General features: G+C 37.5%; 2 protein-coding genes across 7 annotated transcripts; one reads left to right on the forward strand and one right to left on the reverse strand.

Annotated features, from left to right (window-relative positions):
• Positions 1-1,203: 1,203 nt before the first annotated feature.
• On the forward strand, positions 1,204-6,324 carry LOC125220983 (Polynucleotidyl transferase, ribonuclease H-like superfamily protein). Of its 5 annotated transcripts, none has more exons than XR_007176359.2 (9): positions 1,205-1,561; positions 2,089-2,219; positions 2,317-2,502; positions 2,572-2,690; positions 2,778-2,888; positions 2,966-3,080; positions 3,181-3,396; positions 3,534-4,564; positions 4,709-6,324. XR_007176359.2 is itself a non-coding variant. In XM_048123116.2 (8 exons), exons 1-8 carry the CDS (start codon positions 1,245-1,247, stop codon positions 4,181-4,183), a joined length of 1,845 nt encoding a protein of 614 aa, XP_047979073.1. In that variant the 5' UTR covers positions 1,205-1,244; the 3' UTR covers positions 4,184-4,665. The 5 variants fall into 5 exon arrangements, 3 of the variants coding, with proteins under 3 accessions (XP_088920400.1, XP_047979073.1, XP_088920399.1); XR_007176361.2 differs by having other exon boundaries at positions 4,786-6,324; XM_048123116.2 differs by lacking the exon at positions 4,709-6,324 and having other exon boundaries at positions 3,534-4,665.
• Positions 4,566-10,252, reverse strand: LOC125195230 (linoleate 9S-lipoxygenase 6-like). Of its 2 annotated transcripts, XM_048093412.2 has the most exons (9): positions 9,948-10,250; positions 7,472-7,761; positions 7,153-7,393; positions 6,734-7,078; positions 6,577-6,662; positions 6,374-6,463; positions 6,004-6,305; positions 5,659-5,922; positions 4,566-5,574 (listed from the first exon to the last, which is right to left on the reverse strand). In XM_048093412.2, the coding sequence occupies exons 1-9, from the start codon at positions 10,195-10,197 to the stop codon at positions 4,806-4,808; spliced, it is 2,637 nt and encodes an 878-aa protein (XP_047949369.1). In that variant the 5' UTR covers positions 10,198-10,250; the 3' UTR covers positions 4,566-4,805. The 2 variants fall into 2 exon arrangements, with proteins under 2 accessions (XP_047949369.1, XP_088920398.1); XM_089064272.1 differs by having other exon boundaries at positions 4,566-5,922; positions 9,948-10,252.
• Positions 10,253-26,977: the final 16,725 nt, after the last annotated feature.

Here is a 26,977-nt window from a genome sequence, read left to right on the forward strand (position 1 = left end):
TTATTTAGAAATACAAAGTTGAAGTAGTTTGAGTTTAAGATAAAAAAAAAACTACTACTATAAATTATTAGAAATAAAAAATTCATAAGTTATAACATCCATCCCTAAATGTGACTTAAGAGTGACGGATTTCGGGAGTACATTTGATTTTTTATATAATAAAATAGATACATAATTTATTAAATTCAAAATAAATTAAAAAATCGGTTAATTAAAGTACTTTGGGTATACCTGATCGGATATCAGATTACACGATACCCAATAATCCAAAAATCTTATACCCGAACCCGATACTAAAATCAGAAATATCGGGTAACTAGATCAATTACTCGATATTTCGGGTTCGGATATCGGGTATCCAATTCTCGATATTCATTTTGACACCCCTGGTTATTTCAACATCAAAGTTTGTACTTATCGCAATAATTAATATCAAAAAATAAAGGCAAAACACATTCTTAGGTCCTTATACTTTAATCAAAATGTTCATTAGGTTCTCGTACATTTTTTTGGTTTTAATAGGTCCTCATACCTTTCTCATAAATTTCATCACATCCTCGTACAATTTTTTCGTTTTAGTAAGTCCTTATACTTTGATTATAACTTTTATTAGGTTCTTATACAATTTTTTATTTTAAAATATCTTTTACTTTTATCTTAGATAATAATTTATATTTAATTAAATTTAATGAACCTCTTAGTTTTATTATTTAAATTATCTTATGATTATAAATATTCAGGAAATGTATCTTTCAATATAAATATAAATAATAAATTGAAAATTATATATTTATTTAAAAAAAAAACTTAGATTTTAATCTTCATCACGGTTAATTTTTTTATTATTCTCTACAACAAGATTATTGAAAAACAAGATGATATTATCTCTATAGACTATGCTAAGTTAAATAATGGAATATTAAAAAGTTCATTAAGTTTAATTAAATTTAGATTATTATCCAAGATAAATGTAAAAAAATCCCTAAAATAAAAGATTGTACAAGGACCTAATGAAAGTAATGATAAAAGTATAATGACCTACTAAAACGAAAAATTGTACGAGGACTTGATAAAAATATAGTGAAAAGTATAAGGACTTATTGAAACGAAAAAATTGTACAAAAACCTAATAAACATTTTGACTAAAGTATAAGGAACTAAGAATATGTTTTTGCACGAAATAAATGAAATAAGGTGAAAAATTTCAATGTATCCGTACTCGTACAGTCGTACTACTTCTGAAAATGTATTTCGGACGCTATTTCTGCTCGCAAACAGCCGCCGGCCACCGCCGCCGCTACCAACGGCCGGTGAAGCAAGTGATTAAATCTAACTTCTCCGAGACTTTAGCTGAAATCAAGGAAAGCATCTTCAGCTCCGATTTCGTAGCGGTTTCGTTGCAGAAGACCGGCAGCTACTCCGCGCCGTGGCAAAAATGCCTCCCGATTGACACGGAGGAGACCGCTTATTTGAAGGCCAAGCGCGCCGCTGAGCGATTTCAGATTCTACAGTTCTCGGTTTGCCCTTTCTCGGTCAAAGCTTCTAAGCTCATCGCCAATCCGTATGCCTTCAACTCTTTGCCATAGCTTTTATAACCTGAATTCAGCATTCCTTTACCTTTTAGAAATGGAAGGATTTTCTTTCCGGCTGCAATTCAATTTAATTCTCCTGCTTGTTTGTCGTTGTTGTGTGGAGAAGGAAGGCATTATGATGGTGAAAATTCCTACCATTCTTAGTGGAGTAGTAATCCAGCCAATTTATGCAAAATTAATGATGCTACGAAGCTATCAATGTTTACTTGGAATTTGAATATCATTGAATTGGTAATTTGGTATAGTAATCTCAGTAAAAAGCCTATTAGGATAATTGATAATTGTTGGATTTTGGCTTCTGAGCTTAATTTGGTCGGTGATCATTGAATGATTCAATATATCCTTCAAGAGTTATAGATGTGGCCGTTTCTATCTAGCAGGAGTTGTAATGACATGTGTAGCTAATAATCTAGAAGCTAAAGTTTGCGAAAATTTATTCATCTGTTGATGTTTAGATGGAAGCATTTCAAATTCAGTTCTCCCACTTCTATTGCAGGTATAACTTCCAGTTGTTTCCGAGGCATGAGGTGAAAGCTGGGATGCCATCTTATGTTTTTTCATGCCAATCATCGAGTTTGGCCTCTATGGCGCAAGAAGGTTTTGATTTCAATGCTTGCATATACAATGGTATGTGGTAGTAGCTCAACTAGACTTTCTCTTTAGCTTGCCTCTATTTCCTGCCTGTTTATTGTGAACCAGGCACATTTCATTTTCTTTCTGACAGGCATATCATACATGTCTAGAGCACAAGAATCAGCTGCAACAGTTCAAACTCGAAGTGTATTACTGAACGGTGGCGGTTTGCTATCTACTTCAGCCTTGTCAGTTGCAGATGTTATATTTTCTGAAAGGATCAAAACTCGAGTTAAGAACTGGATGAATGGTTGTAACAATCAACATAAAACTGAGGGTGAGCAATGTTACATCTTCTTATGATATGCTATTTTTTGCCATTGATATTGTAAGCATGCATCTGAAGTTGCAGATTATCTGATAAGTTCATTGAGGAAACTAGTAGAAAGATCTGAAAACTATGGTTCCAGACCATCCTTGACCATAGATGTCTGCAGTGAACGCCAGGTGCAGCTTACATCGGAGGTGAGTTTACCGGAATAACTACAGTTCATGCAAGATGCATTTTGATGCTTGTTTTCTGTCTTTTGATTTTCTGGATATGAGTTACAGGCGTTGAAAGAGTTTGTTAATATTGTACTAGTACGTCCTCCGGCAAAAGCAGGGGTAGAGGCTGTTCAAGTTGTTTTGACGTGTTCAGAAGAAGATAAGAATCTTCTTGTGGTAAATAAATTGATCTAGATCGTTGCAAGGTGTATGTTGATTTAACGAATTTTTTTAATTTTCATTTTACAATGTAGAAAGAAATTCAAGATCTGGAAGAGGAGCAGAGAAGGCTTGTTAGTGGCTTTCGAGAGGTGATAGACTTGATTTCTACTTCTCAGAGGCCGGTTGTTGTGCACAACTCACTTAACGGTCCGTCTCTGCTTTAAATCATTGTATTCATTTCAGAACCCAATATCTGCCAATGTTCATATTAATGCCCTGCACTTTTGTTGTTGTGTTTTTCCCCCAGATTTTGCTTTCATACATGAAAAGTTCCTTGCTCCACTTCCTCCAACTACAAATGAATTCTCGAGTTCTTTGCTTTCGGTTTTTCCTCATATACTCGATGTCAACCATCTTATGAAAGAACTTGGATTATTTGATAAAATGAATAACTTGTCATCAGCCATTTCCTATCTGGATAGTAGGTTCTCTGCGTCAGTAGATATGGAAGTTTCTTATGAAGGTAGGTACTCAAGTACATCAAATCACATACTTAACTCGAAAGTCTTTCCTATAATCTACTTGTCCTGATTTTGATAGTATTGATGTGTTTTATTAAAACATAGGTGTTAATTAATAAGTGATGACTTCCTTTTTCAGCGGAGAAGACAGACTGTGTCGATGTTCATAGGCATAGTGTTATGAAAGTATGCCAGTTGTTTGTTAAATTGTGCTCTATACTGAAAATCTCTTTAGAGATTCCTGAAGGAGGTCATACCCATTTGCCTGCTTTACTTCAATGCAGTTCCAATATGTTTTGTTCAAGTGATGTTAGAGATCCTTGCAATGATGACGTGAGAATTTGGACATCCAAAAGTAGAACGGTTAGCTTAAGAAATTTGGTATTCTTGTGGGGGTTTAGAAAGGGAATGTCGGCCCAAGATCTGAAAGACGTTCTGTGTAATTCACATGATGTTTTCTCGGAAGAATTTGATGTTAAGATGGTGGATAGGAAATGTGCTATAGTTGTTTTCTGGACTCCTGGTTTCTCAAAAAGTTTTCTTGGGATAATGGATTCTGGAGAACGATTCTCTAATAAGCTGGAAAATATGATATTCGAAGGCCTGAAAGCTGCAGATTACGAGACATATAGAAGAGTTTGCAAATCTGATTTGTGGAAACCAGATCTAGCAGAGTGCTTGGCCCAAGCCACAGATGAAACCAAAGTATTTTCTGGAGCCAAGATGCAGCAGGAGAAATCAGTAATATGCTGGAATAATGATGAGATGATTAATCTGGATGAACTTTAACATTCATCATTTTCATGGCATCACCTGGAATAGGGCCTGTTAAACTATTGTCCAATTTCTACGCACTGTGATGGGTTAAGATGCCCCACGTACAGATTTTCAGTTGATGAATATCTTGAAAGCCATGGCGTACCCGTTGGCACTTAATAAGTTCCATTCAAGAACTTGGACAGCCATCCACGCTCAATTTGACCGTTATCTTCCAGTTCCATTCTTGGTGAGGGATCTCTACTGCTCGAATGATTAGCTACTGAAGATGGATGCCGTTGAGTTACTTGAGTACAGTTGCATATGAAGTGCTTTTCCTGGGCTTTAGTCTCCTGCAGCTAAAGAAGATTGAAAGCTACAGTTGTAATTCCACCTGTTGACGATAGTCACAAGGTTTAGCATTGCTATTTTTGTCATTCAGAACTAAGAGTTATGTTTGTATAACAAGCTGTAAAGATCTTAAATTATAAATTACAGACACGTTTTTTTGCAAATGATGCTGAGATGTGTTGTTTGTTTGTTTGTTTGTCTGTCCAGTTAGATTCAATGGTATCACAAACTCAAACTTGCTCTCAGATTCACACAACGTTGCTATTTTGTGTTTCATATTACAGCAGCAAGATCTTTGAAGACATCATATGGATATGCTGTTGGGAATTCCACTTCTCGGTACTCCATCACTTGATCCAACCACTGATGTTTCAGGATACAGAAGCTCGTACAGGGAATCATCTTTCCCCCGTCTGTTCTTCAGCTTGGGGTCTCGGTTTCTAACTTGGATTCTTTGCTTCACTTCTTCGAGGTCATCTTTGAAACTTCCGAACATCCGAAGTATCCTTCCATCTGCTATCCATTTCAGTGAAGGCTGTTGCCCTAAGCTCATTTCACCGGACAAGCGCCTTGACAGAACATCAATCACAGCTATTCCAAGAGCCGTCTCAAACTTTTCAGGTAACATACTGAGAAAATATTTGTCTGGATCTATGAGAAGCTCGGCAAACTCCATTGTCCCTTCATATGGAATAGGTTTCCGACATGCTGTTGGACGGTTTGGTGGATAGCCTGCATAGTCGTACTGTCCTAAGCTTATTGCAGCATGATGAGCCGAGACAGTCCATATTAGAGTTGTTATAGTCTCAATCAGTTCAGACACAGTTTTCATTTCATACCACCATGTTTCGTTGCACTTATCCCCATGACCGACATATCTGATCTCCGACCACCACTCTGCAATCTCATTGTCGGACCTTAAAGAGGCGTCATCTTCGTAGAAGTAAGAACAGTATTCTATCACCCAGTTTTTTATGGCTATCCAAATATCAAGTCCATCTGCACCATAGGGATAATCTTGAAAGAGAAGTTCGATGTTTTCTGGCTGATTCGGGTTATATCTGGCAAAACCTCTGAGAAATGTTTTCGTAGAACAGAAGACTGTAAGAGAAGCGCATAAATTTAAGCTATGGCTGTGCAGAAATAATGAATAATACCTTTTGATCAGGTCTGCAGGGAGGCTTTGCTCATCAAATCTCCAGCTTCTGTATAGAGATGATGAGAGCTCCATTGAGATGTCACCGGTAAACAGTATCTTTTCAAGAATTCCTCCAGCATTTACCAACATGCTCCTTGCCAGTGCATTTACTTGCAAGGTGTCTTTGAAATGAGGTTCGAGTAACCGGTGAATGGGGTGCATAGCACTCAACTTCCTTTGAGTTGCAATGATAAATGGCTCGACTACTGCATGTGTATGTAGCCTAGAAAAAGGTGAACTGCTTCAGTAAATGGTTTCAAATACTAAGATCAGAGTGAAATAGCATGATAGTCTCATTGCTCACCAGTGGCTGACTAGATGATGGTAAACTGAGTCTGCTGCTGCTACATGAGCTTTTGCAAGTTGCCAGAGGGCAGCTTCTGTCCCTTCATGTGCTGGACGTAAAACTCTGCTGATTTCCTCATGGTACAAAGAGCCAGGCAAGCTCAGTTCTATGGCTACTGGTTTCAGTGTGCAATCGTCTCTCAAGAAGAGTAACGTGCGTGATGCATAAGCACATACACCCTCATCTCTGTTTATTCTCGTCAAGAATGGCATCAGATAATCATGGTGATCTAACTTGAAAAGTCTCCACTGGTTCATTGCCTGCATATAAACGGTAGAAGATGAAGATTGTAAAGAGTTATTGCATATCAAGATGGATTCCTTTCTACCTCTGTGATTGTCAGACCATCAAGGTTATGCTCTATGTCAGATTCTTTTATCGAACTCTTCACTCCATTGCTGCCTTCTGGAGGGAAATTCTGCAATATATAGAAAACTTGTGTGAATCCGTGTTGATAATAAGTGTAATTGAGAAACAAGGGCTTCAGAAATTCGATCAAAGCTGATGGCTTTTTCATTGTTCGGAGGTTACCTGCAGAGATGAAATTACAGTTGGATTAGTTCCAGCGAGCATCTGCCGTCCAAATTCATTGTCGTCCATACATGCAAATTGGTTCCCTGCGATGCATAACATCTAAATATGTCATAATTCTGATCTTAGTTTTGCATCCAGTGATAAGTAGCATTACCTGCTGCAATCCGAGGCAACTGGAACTTAGCAGGTTTCTCCGTGATCACTTGTTTTAGCTTCTTGAAAAGATCATCTGACAGTTCGTGTTTTAAACGCTTCAACATCCATTCATCAACCGATTGATTTCTGTTTCTCACAAACATCCTATGAATCTGATCGAAGGACTCAAAATGGCTCGTTTCTTGGTTGAAGACCGCTCTTGCTTCAGGCATCACAAAATGGACAGCAGCCCTTACTGCGTTTGTTGTGAATTCAGAGAGTTTCTGTTGGCTAAAGCGCTCATCTGGAGGTACATATATATCCGTATTGAACCATCCATGCAGTCGCTTCTCAGTTCGAGTATCTGCACATATTTATTCTCTCCACATTGAGCTGATGATGCTGAAAGCAAAATCAATTAAAAATATCTGCAGGTACCATAGTTGTTTGAAGGGCGGCCGGTTCTCAACCTACGCGGATATGGAAACGACTGTGTTCCACCTAAAACAGGTCTTCCATATTCAGGGCTTCTTTCAGGTATGCCAAGATCGTTGTAGTAGTCGTAATCATAGACTTGTTCCCATTTTCGTCTTTCTCCGGTTCCATTCCCTCTCAATCTCACGAGTTCGTCTTTTCTCAGTTCCACCAGAGCAGGCGGTGTTTGGCTCGGGAGATAACACTAATGATGAAAAGACACAGAAAATCAAATCACGGTAAAATTCAGCGATCAAGAAGTGCTGTATCTAACAAAACTAACCGTGTTTGGGAAGAAAACACGCTCTTGTTTGGTTAAGTGGAAAGGATAGAGCCACGAGTTGCATTCGAAATGAACTATGTTGTTGTATCCTTGCAAAGATATATTTCGAAGGAAAAACTCGTGTTTGTGCTCGTTTTTCACGGAGATTGCTCCCGGAGCTCCGAAGTCTGGCTCAATTATGAACTCCACTTCATACCGCAGAACTTTACCACAGGAGCTGTTGTCCATTTCCTCTTCGATGCTTCCTTTTTGGAGAACAGCTTTCTGTGTAAGTTTTCCTTTTCCGGTGCCTAGTATTAACATGAGAAAACAATATATTATTTTGATATAATTCACACAAGATGTCTCGAACCCCAACCTATTGGCCAGAGATGAAAATTCTTACCAATTGAGACGCCCGCATATATCTATTTTTTTCTTTTAGCTCGAGAATAGAGTTGTCAAATAAATTGGACCGTGCCAGACCAAGCCTAGGATGCCTACCTGGTTTGAGGCCCAGACCAACTCAAGCACATGTCTGCAGCCCAGTCAAATAGGGCATGTGCTTTAAAGTGGGCCTGGGCTGGGTGTGAGTATTCGTTTTTTTTTTTGTTTGTTTTTTTGGCTAAACCAAACCAAAGCGAAAAATCAAAATTTTATGAAAATGAAACCGAATTCTTCGTAAATTTGAACCCGAAAAACAAAAATTTCATAAATGTATCAAAAAATTAGAACAACTGAAATCTAAACTACTCCCTTTGTCCCACCTTAAGTGCTCTAAATTTTCATTTTGGTTTGTATTTTATTAATTGTCTCACTTTATTTTTACTACTTTTGATAGTGGACTTTAAATTCAACCGACTCATTTTACCCATATTTTATTACAATATTACTATACTCCATCCTACACCAATATAAGTTTGATCGTGCACTAGTTTTAAGATATAGTAAAAGGTGGATTGAAAAGGTTGGTGGAATGTGAGTCATACTTTTATATATTATAATAAAATATGAGTGAGATGTGGGGTCTATTGCCAAAAGTAATAAATAAGCAAATAGGATGAAAATAATACGTAAAAAAGCAAATAGAAATTAATTGGTGGACGGATGAGAATCACAAAATGGGACAATTATTGGTGGACGAAGAGAGTACATAAAAGTATATAACTCACATTCAGCTAACTTTTTCAATCTATTTTCCTTTTAATTTTTCAAAACTCATGTCAGGTCAAAGGTGTATACATATTGGGGGGACGAAGGGAGTACAAAACCGATCTTGAAAAACCGAAATTGCATAATATATCCAAAAAAGAGAAAATCCAAAATTAATTTTCAATTATCAATACAAAATTATATCGTATTAACCAATTAACATATCCAAACAATTGCATTTTTTTATAAAATCTAAATATTATTACAAATTTTAATATTATAAAGAGATATTTGTCTAAAATATCACAACTTTTGCATTTTATTTGTTATTTTCCTACCCAACCTAAATAAGATATCTTCGACGAATAACTTGTTCTATGTGGGCAATCGTGAAATGTTCATGATACTCTCTACCGCTTTTTAAGTTTATGGTAAGTATGATAAAAAAAAAAGTCACGTAGAAACCACATTGATTTAGTAGTGCCAAGTAGGATAAAAAAAATGCACGTAAGTTCGTTGAATATGGTGATTGACCTGCCATGGAAAATAACAAATAAAACGCAAAGTTTGTGATATTTTAGACCAATAAGTTCGTGGGTAACACCAAAATTTGCCAAAGTTTATGGTTTTATGGACCACTATCCCTACTATAAATCAATACAAATAGAATTAGTTTTTAGTACAATATTTCATTAATATAATACTAAAAAGAAATTTATTTTCTTTAATCCGGATTGAATCGAAAAACTGAAATTAGCAAAAAGTTTAAACTGAATTGAATCAAATCGAAAAATCGAAAAAAAAAAAAACAAAATGAATTGGATTGGATTTAAATTTTAGTTTGATTCAGATCGGATATTCAATTTTTGGTTATTTTAATCACCCCTGTAATAGTCTGGACTGGATTAACTATTATTGTACAAGTTTATTAAATCAAAATGTGACTAATGTAACTGTGTAAGTCAGTTGGTAAGGCCGTAAGGTCAAAAGTTCAACTGGAACAAAATTTCATATTTTAAGACAAAAGGGTTAACTAGACCTAATTGCTCTGGTGGGCTTCAGGTGGGTATTTCGTGGGATGGGCTTGGACTGGGCTCCTAGTGGGCCTAGTCCTATGTTGGTCTTAGGTTGCAAACATGCCTAATTGGATCCCGTCAAAATCAACAAGCCCAGTCCATGCCCGCTTTGTTTCTCTGGTGGGCTAGCCCGAGTTGGACTGGGTCATCCCGACCCAGTTAACCTCTCTACTCGCAAATAGCTTGCTTAATTTTCAAGGCTACCTAATTACAAAAAACAAGTGACCAATGACTAACTAGAATATCATAAATTTGAACATGGAACTCACCGGGATCAATATCGGAATCACTATACAACCAAACGGTGGCTGCTTTCCCGGGGCCTGATTCGCCACGGCCAACCTGGATGATGATCTCTCCATATATGGTGGCGTTCGGAATGCCAAAACTCTTAACTTTTGCAGGGGTGACGTCGCCTTGGCACTTATTCAGGCAGTTAATGAGGCTTGTGTTCAGGCGGTTAACAAGCCTTGAACACAAGCCTCGTTGTAGCCCTCTATGTTCGCGTCGTTTCTTCATCCTGCCAAACTCATGGATGTTAACTCCATTTTATTGAGGTTTTTTGAAGGCATTGATATTAGAAAAATATCATGTTAAAGAAAGGAAGTGGGTGCAAATCTTGTGTTTTGAGCAAAGGATCGGATTCATTTTCACAATGTTGGACTTCCAATTTAGCTTCTCGGGTTGTAATTGAAAATGTTTAGCTTTGATTGAATTGCAGTGTTAATCTGTTATTGTGATATCTTTATTTAGGAATATGCTTGGAAATTCAAAAAAGGAATAGGAGATCTTGTTTACGTGATGAAGCTTTTTTTGGATTCGATGCATATATCAAATCAAATTGCTCTATCGGACTGATATATATTGTTTTATTTAAGGGTATTACTCTTTCAGATTGTGATTTTAATTTTTAGGTGCACTCCATTGCGTTTGAATGCAGGGTACATTCATTTTAATTAAATTTCAATAGGAGATTTAAGAGTTTTAGTTGATGAATGTGCCATGTATCCAAATTAATACTTGCAAGTTTTTTTCTGTGGAGTCTTATGTTCAACTATAATTGAGTCGTTTTTTTTTTATAAAGAATTTAAAATATAAATTATGTTCACTTAATTTAGTAGAGAATGAATAAAGTAAAGAGATAAAGATAAAATAATTTAGAAAAGAGATTAAAGTAAGAAATATCCCAGGGAAATTATTTTTACTTCTTCAATAAAAGAAAATGACTCTTTTATTTACTTATTTAATTAATATACTTGCTATCGTTATTTAAAACATGATATTAGCGCTTAAGATAAGATCATGAAAATGTTTTTCCATCGGTAGATAACGATGTGGATTCCCCAAGTATTGATAACTAAAAGTTCTTTCATGATTTTATTTTAAAATCAAGATGCAACAATGTGGTGTTATATTCGAAGTGATTGCAATTATGCTGCTATTGTAATTAAGTGATTGAAATTATGCATTTTTAGGAAACACATAATATGGAATTAAAAGAGGACAAATTTATTAACCAATAACATTTATCAATCTTAGGATTACAACTAAAATTTAATTCTGGAAGAATTGTCAATTACATTACAACTTGACTTCTGATTTATCCCACAATTTACAAAGTCTGTTAATCACTTCCTTCGTCCCACAATTTAGGAGTCATTTGAATTCGGCATGTGATTTAAGAAATATAAAGAAAAGTTGGCGAAAAAAATAGTGGAATGTGGATCCTACTTTAATAATAAGAGTGAACTACATAAATGGTACCTGATCTTTCACTTTCACACATAAATGGTACCTGATTTTTATTTTATATCGTTTTTGGTACCTCATGACAAAAATAACCCTGAGTACCAAATATGTGATTTTTTTAACAAAGGATATTTTTGGATATTTCAATTAGGAGTACCAAATATGTGATTTTTTTTCCTTTCTTATTTCTTTTTTTCTTCTTTAGTTTCTTCATCCTTTTTTTTAAGCATTTTATCTTCCTTTCTTTTTTCTTTTTCTCCTTAGTTTATGTTTCTTCTTCCTTCTTTTTTATTCTCTTCTTTTTCTTTTTTTGTTTTTAGTGTTTTTACATACATCTAATTGCACTCATAATATAAATCAAGAACAAAATGCCTAATTAATAATTATTTAAAGTAATTAAATCAATTGAATATTTTTTATTAAATTTTTTATACTCATTCAAAGGTTGAAACACGTAACTAAAAATATTCAACTCTTTATATAATTATGAATACAATTCACAATGTTAAAATAATAATAATAATAATAATAACAACAACAACAACAACAACAACAACAACAACAACAACAACAACAACAACAACAACAACAATAATAATAATAATAATTACATAATATTATGGTGATTCATAATTTATACTCCCTCCGTCCACAAAAAATAGAGCACAATTACCTTTTTGGCCGTCCAAAAAAAATAGAGCACATTCATTTATGGAAAGTTTTCAACAAATAATAGCCCTACACATCATTCCACTAACACTACTTCCCGCTTACATTTTCTCCTTCTCTCTTACTTTTTTCCCGTCTCTCTTACTTTACCAATTCTACATTAAAACTCATGTCATACACGAATTGCTCTATTTTTTATGGACGGAGGGAGTATAATTATACTACACTTATTTATACTAAACCCTAAACCCTAAACTATGCGTTAATCTCGCCAATGAACCCTGGACTTTAAAAATATTCCCATACAACCCTGGACTAGCGTTTATCTCGAAAATGGTCATTTTTCACTGTTTCGTGACGAAAATACCCTTTTAGGGAGTTTTAGGAGGTTTGGACAATTTGGTCTTTTTACATTTTAAATCAGATATTATTTTTGTGATGTACTAATTATGATATTATTTCAAAATTATCATTCTTCTTTCCTTTTGTCATCCTTCACTTTGTTTCTTTATTTCAATATTAGATTTACTTTTATAAAATTAAATATTAAATTTCAATTTTTAAATATCAATAATTTTTTTTAATTATTAAAATTACTATTAAATAAAAAATTAATAGTTTTAATCAATATTTGATAGCGTCTAATATTTTATCAATAAGGTACGACGTCGCCTTAGTTTTAATCAATAATTAATAGTTTTAATCATAAATAGATCATATAACACGATTTATTCTGAAATAAATATGCATCTAATGTATAGGAGAATTTGACTAAAACTATTATGAAGTTGACTAAAAATTTGATACTACTAAAAATTTGATATAGGGGAATTTTTGTTGAAATTTTCTAGTTAATTTTGATTGTTTTCAAATTAATAAACAGAAATTATATTAGTCTTACATTAGATGCATATTTATTCGGAATAAATCGTGTTATATAATCTATTTATAATTAAAACTAAGGTGTCGTCGTACCTTATGGATTAAATATTAGACGCTATCAAATATTGATTAAAACTATTAATTTGTTATTTAATAGTAATTTTAATAATTAAAAAAATTATTGATATTTAAGAATGGAAATTTAAAATTTAGTTTTATAAAATTAAATCTAATATTGAAATAAAGAAACAAAGTGAAGGATGGTTGAAGCTACGTGTGGATGTGACAGTACAAGTGTGGTGTGTGTGCAGTGTTGCGATATTCAAATAAGGCAGGTTCCCCAGATCCAGCAAGTCCACTAGATCACTTGGTCTAGGAACTCGTAGGTTGTGCGGAATCCCGGTCGTCGGACACACAAGTACTTCCCCGCTTCAAAAACCCTCAACCACTTTACTAAACCTAGTATAGGGAAGTAGGGATCGATCCCACAGAGAAGGATGCGTAAGAATCGTAATCAAGGATTTGGGAGTATTTTTGGTGTTGGCTGCTGCCACGCATTTTCTTTGGTTGAGGAAAAATTAAAATTAACTTGACTTGGGAATATTAGAAAGAAACTTAATCTAACAGCTAAACCTAGGGAATAATTCTACGATGGGACCACATCTAAGAAAAAGCAGAGTACGACTGGAAAGTGGCAGAATAACTAACTCTAGTACTAACTGACAGTGACATCGTCTTCTACAACCAAATTCGCATAAAACTTCTTGAGAAAACACATAAGCAAATAAAAAACAGAGCTACTAACTTGGAATCAAATCTATGCATAAATAACGAAGAACTTACAGATCTGCATACCTAGACGAAGGGAAATAGAAAACAAAGGAAATAAAACAAGTCTATCCACTACTGTTTCTTTCACACGCCAAAACCAACTTCAGACGCTAAATCCACTCCGGATCCAAGCGTCCGACACGGACTCCAAACAGAAGGAATTCTCCATCACGTCAGATTTACAAATTTAAGCTCCGAACACTCAATCAACCACAGATCTGTCACCCAATTCCACATCAAACACCTCAATAACGAAATAAACAGAGATCGACATAGCAATTTAAGAATTACGCTAACAGTAGAGAGATCTAAGCAAAAGTAACTTGAAATTAAACAGCTAAACTCAGATCCATGAGCGATAAGCAGTTAAACATCATCAACATCAAAGTCGACTCCCAAAAGTGAAGTTCGACGGTGGAAACTAGCAAAAACAGCTGAAATTAAAACAAATGTATCTTCGCCCTCATTGGGATGGTGTTACCAAACTCGAGATCTTTAGAAAGTACCCCCCCTATCACGATTATCCCCCAGAATGTTTCCCAAGTGTGTGTAAAATGTATGAGCTAAGAAGAGTGAAAAACTATCCCATTACTGCATGCTCCTCTCTATTTATAGGCGCTTTAGTGGGTCCAGCGAGGTATTGATAATGACTTTGTTGCCCTCAGCTGTAGACTCCCCCGTCACGCCAATTTTACCTTGTAAATCCTGCTCATTTCGTCCTTTTCTCTCGCTAGACCATCTCCTTCATTACTTCCTTGATCTAGCGATTTTCTTCACACACCTGGCTTAGGAAACGTGTTAGACCCAGCAATTTATAACATTTTTTTGCACATTACCGATGCATGAAATTAGCCTTATCAAACTGCTCACACTTAAACCATACTTGTCCTCAAGTATAAAGACAAGAAAAGAAAAAGAATAAGGCAAATTTCAAGCGAGGTTATCTCTTGACCGACTCCTAGACCTAGACTCAAGAAAAACTAAGAAATATAAGAAAATCACACAAACACGCAAAACACATATATACATGAGCTAGTTTCAATTTTAGGCATCTGTCCCCACAAGATTAAGGTCATTCCAATAGTTTGCACTCCTCCAAATAGGCCCTTTCCCTTCCTTTGCCTAGCCAATCTGTCAGTTTGTCAAGATAGCTCTCTACTTACCCAATTGTTAGGTTCACTTGATCACTCATTCCTCACCAGGGATGTTAGGATCGATTCTCTCTTAAGTTAATGCTACACCACTGAAGCGTTGGGTTATGAGAGTTATCTCCTTTCTGGCGCAGGCTATCATTATTCCCGTTTTAGACCATTCCCCCCTCTGGACTTCGTCCAGCTTATTCCTCCTCTTTTTTTTTCTTTTCTTCTCTCTCTCTTTTTTTTTTAATCTGGACTTTGTCCAGCTTGTTCCTCCATTTTTTTCTCCTGGACTTCGTCCAGCTTATACCGCCTTACCCTAGACTTCGTCCAGCTTATGCCTTCATAACCCAATTCCCCCTTTTTTTCTTTCTCCTTCATAGCTCTTCTTCCCTAAGCATTCAGTGGTGGCCCTTAAACATTTGTTAGCTCAAAGTTATCTGAGGTTTATAACTCACTATATAGTAGGGCTTCACAACTAAGTAAGTAGAGGCATTCTCCGTCATTCTTGCTTCATTCAAATTAACTAGGCTCATTTAAGGAAAAAGCTTCTAAGTTGAAATGCCTCCTATCTTCAATTACTTTCACTAAGGGAATCATGCCGTATTAAATCCACTGGCTCATGTGACAAAACTTAAAACTAACAAACTCTTAACATGTAAAACGGGTAATGCATTGACTCCTCTCCCCCTCCCACTTCACTCAAGCTTGTCCCTAAGCCATCGTCGTGAAGGGGGGAACAGAGAGATCAATGCAAAACTAAAACCATAAAACTTCTCACACTTAGACCAAGCAATGGGCTAAGTGGGAGAAAGACATAGAAAAACATAAAAAAAAACAAATAAAACAACAGAAAACACGAACTTCTCACACTTAGACCACACAGTGGGCTAAGTGGGAGAAGATATAATAAATGTTAAACATATATATAACAGGTGGACAATAAAAAAAAAACGAAAAGAACGAAAAATAAAAGTTACTTGGTCAAGAGATGTTCGATCATTTCTGGGGCTGGCTCCCTCGGGAGCCAGACTGGGGTGGGACTTCGGGGCGGGTTACTTTCACAGAATTTGAAATTCAAAATATCCTTTCCCTCCTTGACTCCTTCCTTTAGGGTCTCTCCTGGCGAATCCCCTCGACCATGCCCTACAAAATAAAATTTGAAGATTTCAGACCCCTGGGTCTAGGTTAGGACATACAATACGAGCTCCCCTAGGAGTCTGGTGCTTCGAAATTATGTACACATAAATACACATTTTTTTTCACTTTTTTTTTTTAGAGAATGATTAAACTATTTACATGTTGTATTTCCGAGATTCCCTGGGTCAGTTGTGAATTTCCAAAATTATTAACTTACCCCTTGACCCAGGAATATCATCGGAAATTACCCTCGTCCTTTTTAGGCAATAATAGGGAGTGTGTGTAGTGGAATCTCGTCCACAACACACAACTCGGAATTATCCCTATAGACTTTCACTCTATGACCATTTACAAGGAAAGGAACAGAGTTTGGAGCACTTCCCTGGATCTCTACTGCTCCATTTGCTCGGATGCCAACGATGGTGTATGGGCCAATCCATTTAGACTTCAGTTTCCCTGGCATGAGCTTAAGCCGAGACTGAAAAAGGAGCACTTTCTGTCCCACATGAAGTTCCTTGACCCGAAGGTTTTTATCGTGCCATAATTTCGTTCTTTCTTTGTACCACATGGCAGATTCAAACGACTCCAGCCGAAGTTCCTCCAACTCTTGCAATTGCAACTTCCTCTCTTCTTCGCATGCTATCGGCTTCATGTTCATTTCCTTCACTGCCCAGTATGCCTTGTGTTCAATTCCTACAGGCAAGTGACACATCTTGCCAAACACAAGTCTGTAGGGTGACATTCCAATAGGCGTTTTAAAGGCAGTTCTGTAGGCCCACAATGCGTCCCCGATTCTTTTGCTCCAGTCTTTCCTTGACGGATTAACTATTTTCTCCAATATCGCCTTGATCTCGCGATTAGAAATCTCTGCCTGGCCATTAGACTGAGGATGGTAAGGAGTTGACACTCGATGGTGTACATCATATTTCTTCATCAAAGCCTCGATTGTGCGATTACAGAAATGTGTTCCTTGGTCTGAGATGATTGCTCTAGGAACCCCGTATCTGTTGAAAATGTTATCCTTGAGAAATTTCGCCACCTCCTTTGATTCGCAGGTTGTGGTGGCCTTGGCTTCTATCCACTTAGATACATAATCCACTGCAACCAATATGTAGGTATTCCCACATGATGACGGAAACGGTCCCATAAAGTCCATTCCCCATACATCAAAAATTTCGCACACGATCACTGGGATCAGAGGCATCTCATCTCTCCTTGAAATTCCCCTTGTCTGTTGGCCTCTCTCACAACACTGGCAGAATTCGAAAGCATCCTTATTCAATGTTGGCCAATAAAATCCGCTGTCTAGAACCGTCCTCGCTGTTTTCCTTGGCCCAAAGTGGCCTCCACATGCTAACGCGTGGCAATGATTTAATACATCCCTTTGTTCCCATTCGGGAGTGCAGCGCCTAATCACTTGATCTGAGCACATCTTCCACAGGTAAGGATCATCCCAAAAATAAAATTTGGATTCTGAAACCGGCATCTCTCCTGTGACCAAGTAATTGGCTAGATCAGCAAACCATGGTTCTGCATTCAGCGTGCGCTTCCCTTTATCTGATTCCCCTAGACCGGTCAGAGCCAAAACTGCTTCCCAGTTAGGTGGTCTAGGAAATTTCTCCAAAAGGTACAAATGTTCCTCGGGAAAGGCATCAAGTATAGCCTCTTCTGTCTCTCCTTGGAAGATTCTGCTCAAATGATCTGCTACCCTATTCTCCGTTCCTCTTTTATCTCGTACTTCCCAATCGAATTCTTGTAGAAGTAACACCCAACGGATTAACCTTGGCTTCGACTCCTTCTTAGCCAGTAAGTATTTTATTGCTGCGTGATCCGTGAAGACTATAACCCTTGACCCAAGAAGGTAGGGTCGGAATTTTTCAAAGGCATACACGATGGCCAACATTTCCTTCTCCGTGGTGTCATAATTCTTCTGAGCTTGATTTAGTGTTTTGGAAGCATAGAAGATCACATAGCTTTTTCCATCAATTTTTTGTCCTAAGACAGCTCCCACAGCGAAATCGCTCGCATCACACATTATCTCGAAAGGATGATTCCAGTCTGGTGCCCTGATTATTGGTGCTGATACTAACCTGTCCTTAAGCAGCTGGAATGCGCCCTCTCACATCCTTCGTCAAAGACGAATTCAACATCATTTTGTAACAACCGAGTGAGTGGTTGCGCGATTTTTGCAAAATCCCTTATGAACCTCCTATAGAACCCTGCATGGCCTAGGAAACCTCTCACCTCTTTTTGATTCGTAGGGTATGGTAATTTTGATATCACATCCACCTTCGCCTTGTCTACCTGGATACCCCTCTCAGAAACCACGTGACCTAGGACAATGCCTTCAGTTACCATGAAGTGGCACTTCTCGAAGTTCAACACTAAATGCTTTTCCTGACATCTCTGCAACACTAGATCTAGGCTGGCTAAACAAGCATCAAATGAGTTCCCATAGACGGTGAAATCGTCCATGAATATCTCAATGCATACTTCCAACAGATCCGAAAAAATGCTCATCATACATCGTTGAAAAGTCCCCGGTGCATTACACAATCCAAACGGCATTCTTCGGTATGCATATGTACCAAAAGGGCACGTAAAAGTGGTCTTCTCTTGATCCTCCGGATTAACGTAGATTTGGAAATATCCGCTGTATCCGTCAAGGAAACAAAAATACTGTTTGCCTGCCAATCTTTCCAGCATCTGATCAATGAAAGGCAAAGGAAAATGATCCTTCTTTGTGGCTTCATTCAACTTTCTGTAGTCGATGCACATCCTCCACCCTGTCACTAATCTGGTGGGTACCAATTCATTCTTCTCATTTTTGACGACTTGTATCCCAGACTTCTTTGGCACCATATGGACAGGACTGACCCACTCACTGTCAGGAATGGAATAAATGATTCCTAGAGCAAGCAACTTCAATACCTCCTTCAAGACTTCCTCTCGCATGTTTGGGTTCAGCTTCCGTTGTGCATTTCGATGAGCCTTTGCACTTTCTTCCAGACGGATGTGGTGCATGCAAAGATCTGGACTTATTCCCACCAAATCTGAGAGAGTCCATCCTATTGCCTTCTTGTTCCTTTTAATGACCTCTAGCAACTCCTTCTCCTGTTCCTTGGTCAAGTTGCTGTTGACTATTACTGGAAATGTCTCGTCCTTCTCCAAGTAAGCGTACTTAAGGCCTGGTGGGAGTGTTTTCAGCTCTTTTTTCGTTCCATTTGTCTCCTGGGGCAAGGGATTTTTTTCTGAATTTTCTGGTGAAGTCTCTTTCCCTAACCCAGGGGATTTTTCCAAACTGGCCACATAAGCCGATCCCTTGGACCTAGCTGATTCCGGTATCCCAGCTGCAATTGTCCTTCTTGTCCCTTCCCTGACCAATTGGACTGCCTCTCCGGAGGGTGTGCAAAATTCGTGAGCTGCAAGGGAGGTGGCTGGCTTTGATCATGGTCAGTCCATCTGAAGTTTGGGTGAGTCCTCCATGGAGCGTCCCTCTGTCTCCCTTGATTCCAACTTCCATCGGGATTCCAACTTCCCATCGAACTTGCTTGAGCTTGGCACTCTCCTTAGTAGGGTTGGCTGTAGTATGGTTGCAGTTGCCTTTCCTCTTGACCAAGGGATTTCTCATTTTCCACTGGGGCATGCGGATTGCATTTCTCGATCGCACTTAGCAAGGCCTTTTCCAGTTTATCGATCCTATCTTCCACCTTCTTGTCTTCTTGATCCATCACTGCATTAGCTGATCCTCTCCTCAATATGCTTCGCGGGTTATCATAGGCCTTCTTTGCCTCAATCAATCTCCCCAGCGTTTCCCTGGCTTCACTTGCTTTGTTCTTAGTAAAATTTCCCCCGCTCGAGGAGTTCATCAAGTCCTTTGATTCAGGGTTTGCACCTTCATAGAACAAGTAGTAAGTCTCCGCTTCTATCATCCTGTGGTTTGGACAAGCATCCAGCAGCCCCTTGAAGCGGGACCAATAAGAACTTAGGGACTCATCGTATTCTTGTTTGCACTCCTGAATCTCCTTCTTCAAGGCATTCGTCTTATTAGATGGAAAAAAGTAATCCAAAAATTCCAGTTGAAAATCCTTCCACGTGTTGATCGAGTCTGGTGGAAGCCTCAGCAGCCAAGTGTTCGCCTCCCCTTTGAGAGCAAACGGAATTGCTCGAAGACGGTAGTCCTCTTCTGTTGCCTCGTTGGGTCGCTTCTGAATGCTGCATAGTTTACTGAACTCGTTCAGAAATTCACAAGGGCATTCATTCCTACGCCCAGAGAAAGTAGGTAGAACTCCAAGCACATTCGTTTTGATGTCGATCGACCTCCGTCGTGGATTCGAAACTATAGCATGAGCGGGTTCACCGTCAAGATGTGCGGTGAGCGACCCTATTTCCGGATCGGGGTCTAGTAGATGAGCCATATGTGGGTCCTTCTCCTCCTCGTTCTATTATTGCTCTGGTTCTGTTGATATCCATGGATTCTCCTCTGTCGATGAATTCCACTCCTTTTCACTTTCTGACTCGAACGGGAATGGATCTTCCGTTCTCAATCCTGATCTAGTAGTGATGGTAAATGTAGATTGCTTGATTCGCCACTCGTACTGGCCACTCCCTGCTCCAGATGAACTTGCCCAACTTCCAGATTGGAAGCCCGCTTTCATAAACTGTCAGGGAGAAAGAAAATAACAAAAATTAGAATATTTACAACAAATCCTTAATAACAGCAAACGCCATCCATCCCCGGCAACGGCGCCACTTGAAGCTACGTGTGGATGTGACAGTACAAGTGTGGTGTGTGTGCAGTGTTGCGATATTCAAATAAGGCAGGTTCCCCAGATCCAGCAAGTCCACTAGATCACTTGGTCTAGGAACTCGTAGGTTGTGCGGAATCCCGGTCGTCGGACACACAAGTACTTCCCCGCTTCAAAAACCCTCAACCACTTTACTAAACCTAGTATAGGGAAGTAGGGATCGATCCCACAGAGAAGGATGCGTAAGAATCGTAATCAAGGATTTGGGAGTATTTTTGGTGTTGGCTGCTGCCACGCATTTTCTTTGGTTGAGGAAAAATTAAAATTAACTTAACTTGGGAATATTAGAAAGAAACTTAATCTAACAACTAGACCTAGGGAATAATTCTACGATGGGACCACATCTAAGAAAAAGCAGAGTACGACTGGAAAGTGGCAGAATAACTAACTCTAGTACTAACTGACAGTGACATCGTCTTCTACAACCAAATTTGCATAAAACTTCTTGAGAAAACACATAAGCAAATAAAAAACAGAGCTACTAACTTGGAATCAAATCTATGCATAAATAACGAAGAACTTACAGATCTGCATACCTAGACGAAGGGAAATAGAAAACAAAGGAAATAAACGCATAGTCCAGGGACTATTTTCGTAGTTCACTCTATTTATTAACTACTATCATTTTTTAGTATTATAATAATAATACTATTATAATAATTAAATATTATTATATCTATAATTATAATTAAGTATATTTGAATGATATAAAAAATACATTAATTATAAATCTATAACATCAAAGTAATAATATTAATATTGATTAAAAATAATAGTATAAAGAGTGAGGAGAATGGGAGAAGATATTATAATATCACTTTTTGTACTAATTTTATTTATGCCCAAAATATCATTTATGACATGAATGGGAAAATGTATTTGTTTAGAGGGCATTTTGGGAAGAAAATTACATCAGGTACCAAAAATGTGATTTGTAGGTACCGAAAACGATATAAAATAAAGATCAGGTACCATTTACGTGCGAAAGTGAAAGATCAGGTACCATTAGCTATTATGGTTTGATGTTGACATGTGTCTTCCTACGTTGACATAAACGTCGTTTATTCGTCTCAACACCCTTAAAACGATGTCGTTCCATTCCATCATTTTCAGATTTAGGATTTTATTCAAAAGAAAAACGTTCTTAGTTCAATTATTCCATCTTTTTTTAATTTTGTAATACCACATTATAATGTCATATCATTAAATAATGCTACATAAATGATGTCATGTCACTAAATAATGTCATATACTCTCCAAAAAATTTAAACTATGGGACAATTGATAAAAAAATTTGTCATAATTTGTGATTTAATTAGGAGTAAAGGTCCTTTTTGGTCCTAAACATATGACGATTTTACAATTTTGGTCCAACACATTATCTTTTGAATTATTCGGCCTCTCACAAATAAAAATGGGTCACATTTAGTCCAAATTGGACGGAACTGTTTAAATTTAACAGTCAACAAATCTTAATTTGATTTTGACCGAATTAAGTTAAAATATTTGAATTTTTATTCTTTTTCCAAAAAAATCCCTCCGTCCCATTTTAGGAGTCTCGGTCACTTTTGCACACCCATTTTGTAAAAATCATAAAAAATAGTTAAATAATTATTATGATTTTTATAAAACGGGTGTGCAAAAGTGACCGAGACTCCTAAAGTGGGACAGAGGGAGTATAATTTTATTCAAAATTATTTTTAGAGTAAAGGTCAAAATTGGTCCTAAACATATAGTCGGAATACGAATTTGGTCCAAAACATTCACTTTGTGAAAATCGGGTCCAAAACATTTGAAATCGTTATCGAAGTGGTCCTAAACATTTGAAATCGCTGTCGAAGTGGTCATTTTTCATCAAAAACTAACGGTCAACGCCTAATTAATGATTTTTTAACTTAATTAATATACTAATGCATAATTAATTAAACAAAATTAAATATAAAATTAATAGAATGCTAAGAAATTTCAATATCGACTATTTTTTCCTCTTTTTCCTTCTCTTCCATCTCTCCTTCGTTCTTCCTGCGCTCAACGTCGTTGCGTCTTTCTCTCTATGCTGACTCCTCCACAAATCGTCGTCATCGTGTGTTTCTCCGCATTGTTGCTATCCGAGATCAAAACCGTCGCCGTCCACCATTGCTGTCGCCATCAACCCCCATTTCTTTCGGTCCTCTTATCTCTCTCTCATTTTATTTCTCGGCGGTCCGACATTGTTATCTCTGCCGATGCGGTCGTTGTTGCTGGAAGATGGTTTTGCTTCCGTCGCCTCTGCCTGCTCGTTGTCAGTCGAGAGAAAGACGTGACGACGTTGAGCGCCAGAGAGAAGAAGAGAGAGATTCCGATTTAGGAAGAACGAATGAGAGATGGAAGAGGAAGGAAAAAGAGGGAGAAATAGTTGATTTTGAAATTTCTTAGCATTCTATTAATTTTATATTTAATTTTATTTAATTAATTATTCATTAGTATATTAATTAAGTTAAAAATCATTATTTAGGCGTTGACCGTTAGTTTTTTACGAAAAAGGACCACTCCGACAACAATTTCAAATGTTTAGGACCACTTCGATAACGATTTTAAATGTTTTGGACGCAATTTTTCAAAAAGTGAATGTTTTAGACCAAATTCGTATTCTGACTATATGTTTAGGACCACTTTTGACCTTTACTCTTATTTTTAACAAAAGGAATGGCTTGTCATTTATAAACCCTAGTAATAAATTTACATTCTCTTTCTCTCATTCATCTTCTTCCTCGGTTCATAGGAAGGAAGAAACCCTAGTTCTTGTAAGAACCTCAAGTAACCCAAATACGCCAACCATGGACTGTTCGAACTACAGCAGAGAGACCGGTGGGAGTGGCGGTGGACGTGACCTTCGATTCCGGTACGAATTTTGTCATTGCAAGAATCGGGCTTCACTCCGAATCGTCAACACCCATGAAAAACCAAGAAGGGGGAAGCTATACTTTGTTTGTGAGAGAAAAGATTGTCGTTTTCCCAAGTGGTGTGAGCCAATCGACGAAGACGACGCCGTGACTTCTTCAATATCGCTACCGGGGACCGAATGTGAGAGTTTTAGTTTGATTTTGTCATCAATCAAGGAGAATAATAGGGCAATAGAGAAATTACGTAGTGTTGTGATGTATGCATTATTTTGTTTCTTTGTTGTGGTGTTTGTTTGTATATTTAAGTTCAAGTAATGAAATTTCGTTTCCAATGGTAAATCAAATGTGGAATTTCGAATGGTATGAATTGCACTCCAGAATGGTATGAATTGCACTCCAAAATGAATATTTATACATTAAAAAGTAGAAGTAGTACATACTTGGTTGCACACCAAGTGTACGATAAAATACCCATTCGAAAATTACAAGTAATTCACTCCATTGATGCCTTTACAAATCTGCTTCAATTCAGCAATCTTGAGTTGGAGTTGATGATCGACTTTCTCTTTTTCAAATCCAACTTCTGTCTTGATCAGTGTTTTGGATCCCACTTCGGTTACCAATTGTGTTTTCGACGATGTGGTGACGACGTCACCCGATTTCCTCAATTTTTTCATTATCTTCTCAACCTCGGACACCGAAAGTTTGTTGTTGCTATCCATTTTCGCAGTGAAGAGTTGCAGATAGTGGTGTGGTGTTTGTTACTTATTTTGTGTTATAAATAGATGGGGAAGGTAAATTGTTGCCTAACAATTCAATGAAATTATTGTACACAACAACATTTATATATGCACACAACCATACTCAACCATACTCATACCATATTTGGGAGGAAGGGTATGGTGGGGCTGCTGTTTTGGCATTTCAGGAGGAGCTCGGGAAGACGGCGGGGAAGGACGTGGTGGCGGGGAAGACGATGTATCCGAAGCTGCTGGGATTGGAGAAATCGAGTTGGCGGAGGAATTGAAGAGAGAGAGAGATATATAATCCAAAGAATTGTTAGGTTTGGTATACTGAAAAGCATGTTTCGAGCAAGTTTCGCGAATAGAATCTTGATTGTATACGTAAAACTCTACAATCCACTTTTAACCCGATTCAGTATTATTCGAGCAGTTTCGCACGAATAGAATCAGTATATTATTACATTGTGTTTGCTTGTGCATTTATAAGATGTTTTATAAACATTTAAATGTATAAGAAGCAAACGAAGTCTAAGTCTTTTGCTTAGTAGATCGGTTGTGGGTGACGTCCACTTTAAGGTAACGCAGTCAGTTCTATGCAATGCTTTGCAAAAGAAAAAGAAGAATTTCACAACTTAGATAGGCTTTGTCTACCTATTGTGAAAGGTTGCAATGTTAGTCTGCATATTTCTAAGTCTTACTGAAATAAGATGGCATTGGTGTGGTATATCACTGAACGGATCTAACTACAAGACGTGTTTTAATACTATCTACTGAAAGACTAGGTCTTGATAAAATACTAGTATTTCTTAATCTACATATGTTAGTATTGAGCATACAGTATTGATTATGCACTACTTTGACTTATCAAATGGTGCGGGTTTTTCGCAACCCAATAATCATGATATATTGGGTAGTGGTGATTAATATCTAGCGGTGCTAGGATTGCTACTATGTTGAAACGTGCGCGAGGTAATGTCTTCAAAAGGAGCTTGAACAAGGTTTTATTATTCAGAAAACTGGCCAGTTGGAGTTTTATTACTCTATGAATAATAATTAAGTGTTTTTTGCTAAGTCCACTCTTGGAATTAATAAGATGTTAATTAATTAAGTCCATAGCAGACATTAATTAATTAACGAGCATTTATATCTTAAGCGCGAGAAATAAATAATAAACAAAGTGGAAACCCGGATTACTTGTAATTTTGAATTTGGATGGGGAGAGTTCAATATTACTTCTGCAGTGGCTACTCGTAATATTCCAATATAAGCTTTTATTAAATTGTGGGTTCAATTTAATTAGTAAAAAGCTAATTGGGGGAGCCCATATCCAAAACCTTCCATAGATCCATGTCTGGGCCCAAAAGGAACTTAATATAAATAGAAAAATAAAGGAGACAGAATGACATTTTTTTTCTTGAAATTCACGCCAGTCAAAAAATTAGAGAATGAGCGATTTTTATTATTCTCCTCCGTGATTTCAGCTCCTCCTCCATGAGGAATATTCTGTTTTCTTTATTCGAGTCCTAGTATTTTGATAAGATCAGCCCACACTGATATCAGAATACAGTTCGGGAACCAGAGAGAAGATTCGTGGTCTAGTATTGAAGATCATCACGTGGAGAAGACGCGAGCAATCGATGATTCTTTGGAGAATCAAAATCGGTAACCCTAAACCGTAAATCATGTTTAGGATTTTATATTTTTCTAAGAATGAATTATTTGCGTTCTCGCATGCAATTATCTGTTTAACATGTGAATTGATTAATTGCATAATCGGTCAAATAGATCCGCTGTGCAAGGGGCACCAAACCTCAGCAATTGGTATTAGAGCCAATTTTTAGCTCTGATTATGTAGATTAATTTCATGTTATGTGAATTGCTTGAATGCATGTTTTTCTTCATGGTGTGTTTTAGTTGTATCAACAATAAACGGCGAAGAACGGCAAGGACCTGCAGTTGGCGCTTGCGCCAGGGGGGCTGCACGTCGACGAGATATTCTTGATGAATATAATAAGTAAATTTTTTTTTTACGTATTGCAATGATTACTAATCATGATATGTTCAATATGATTAGATTCTTTATGTGATTGAATTGTATTAAATGTTTGATCATTAGTAATATACAATTCTTTGTCGTGAATTGAAATTGGATTTGCGAGAAACGTCAAGCTGGGCAGCGGGCTGTTGTGACAGCAGCTGCGGTGAACATGCAGCGCCTGCGGAGCAGTGGGAGCTCCGCGCGCAGCGAGTTGCAGCGCTGCGAAGGCGACGTCGCAATAGCGACGACGCAGCAGCAGCAGCAGCAGGCGCTGGAGAGGATGAAGCAGCGCCGGAGTTCCGGGCAGCAGCGGCTGCGATGCCCAGCAGGCTGTCGGAGGTGACGCAGCAGCAGCGTCCCTCCGTAAGCAGCCACGTGACATCGCGATGTCTCGTTTCGTGACTTCGGTTTCCAAATTTGA

This window comes from Salvia hispanica, chromosome 2, assembly GCF_029641045.1.
Source record: "Salvia hispanica isolate PSC_SH4W2 chromosome 2, Shi_PSC_v1, whole genome shotgun sequence".
Classification (NCBI taxonomy): Eukaryota; Viridiplantae; Streptophyta; class Magnoliopsida; order Lamiales; family Lamiaceae; genus Salvia; species Salvia hispanica.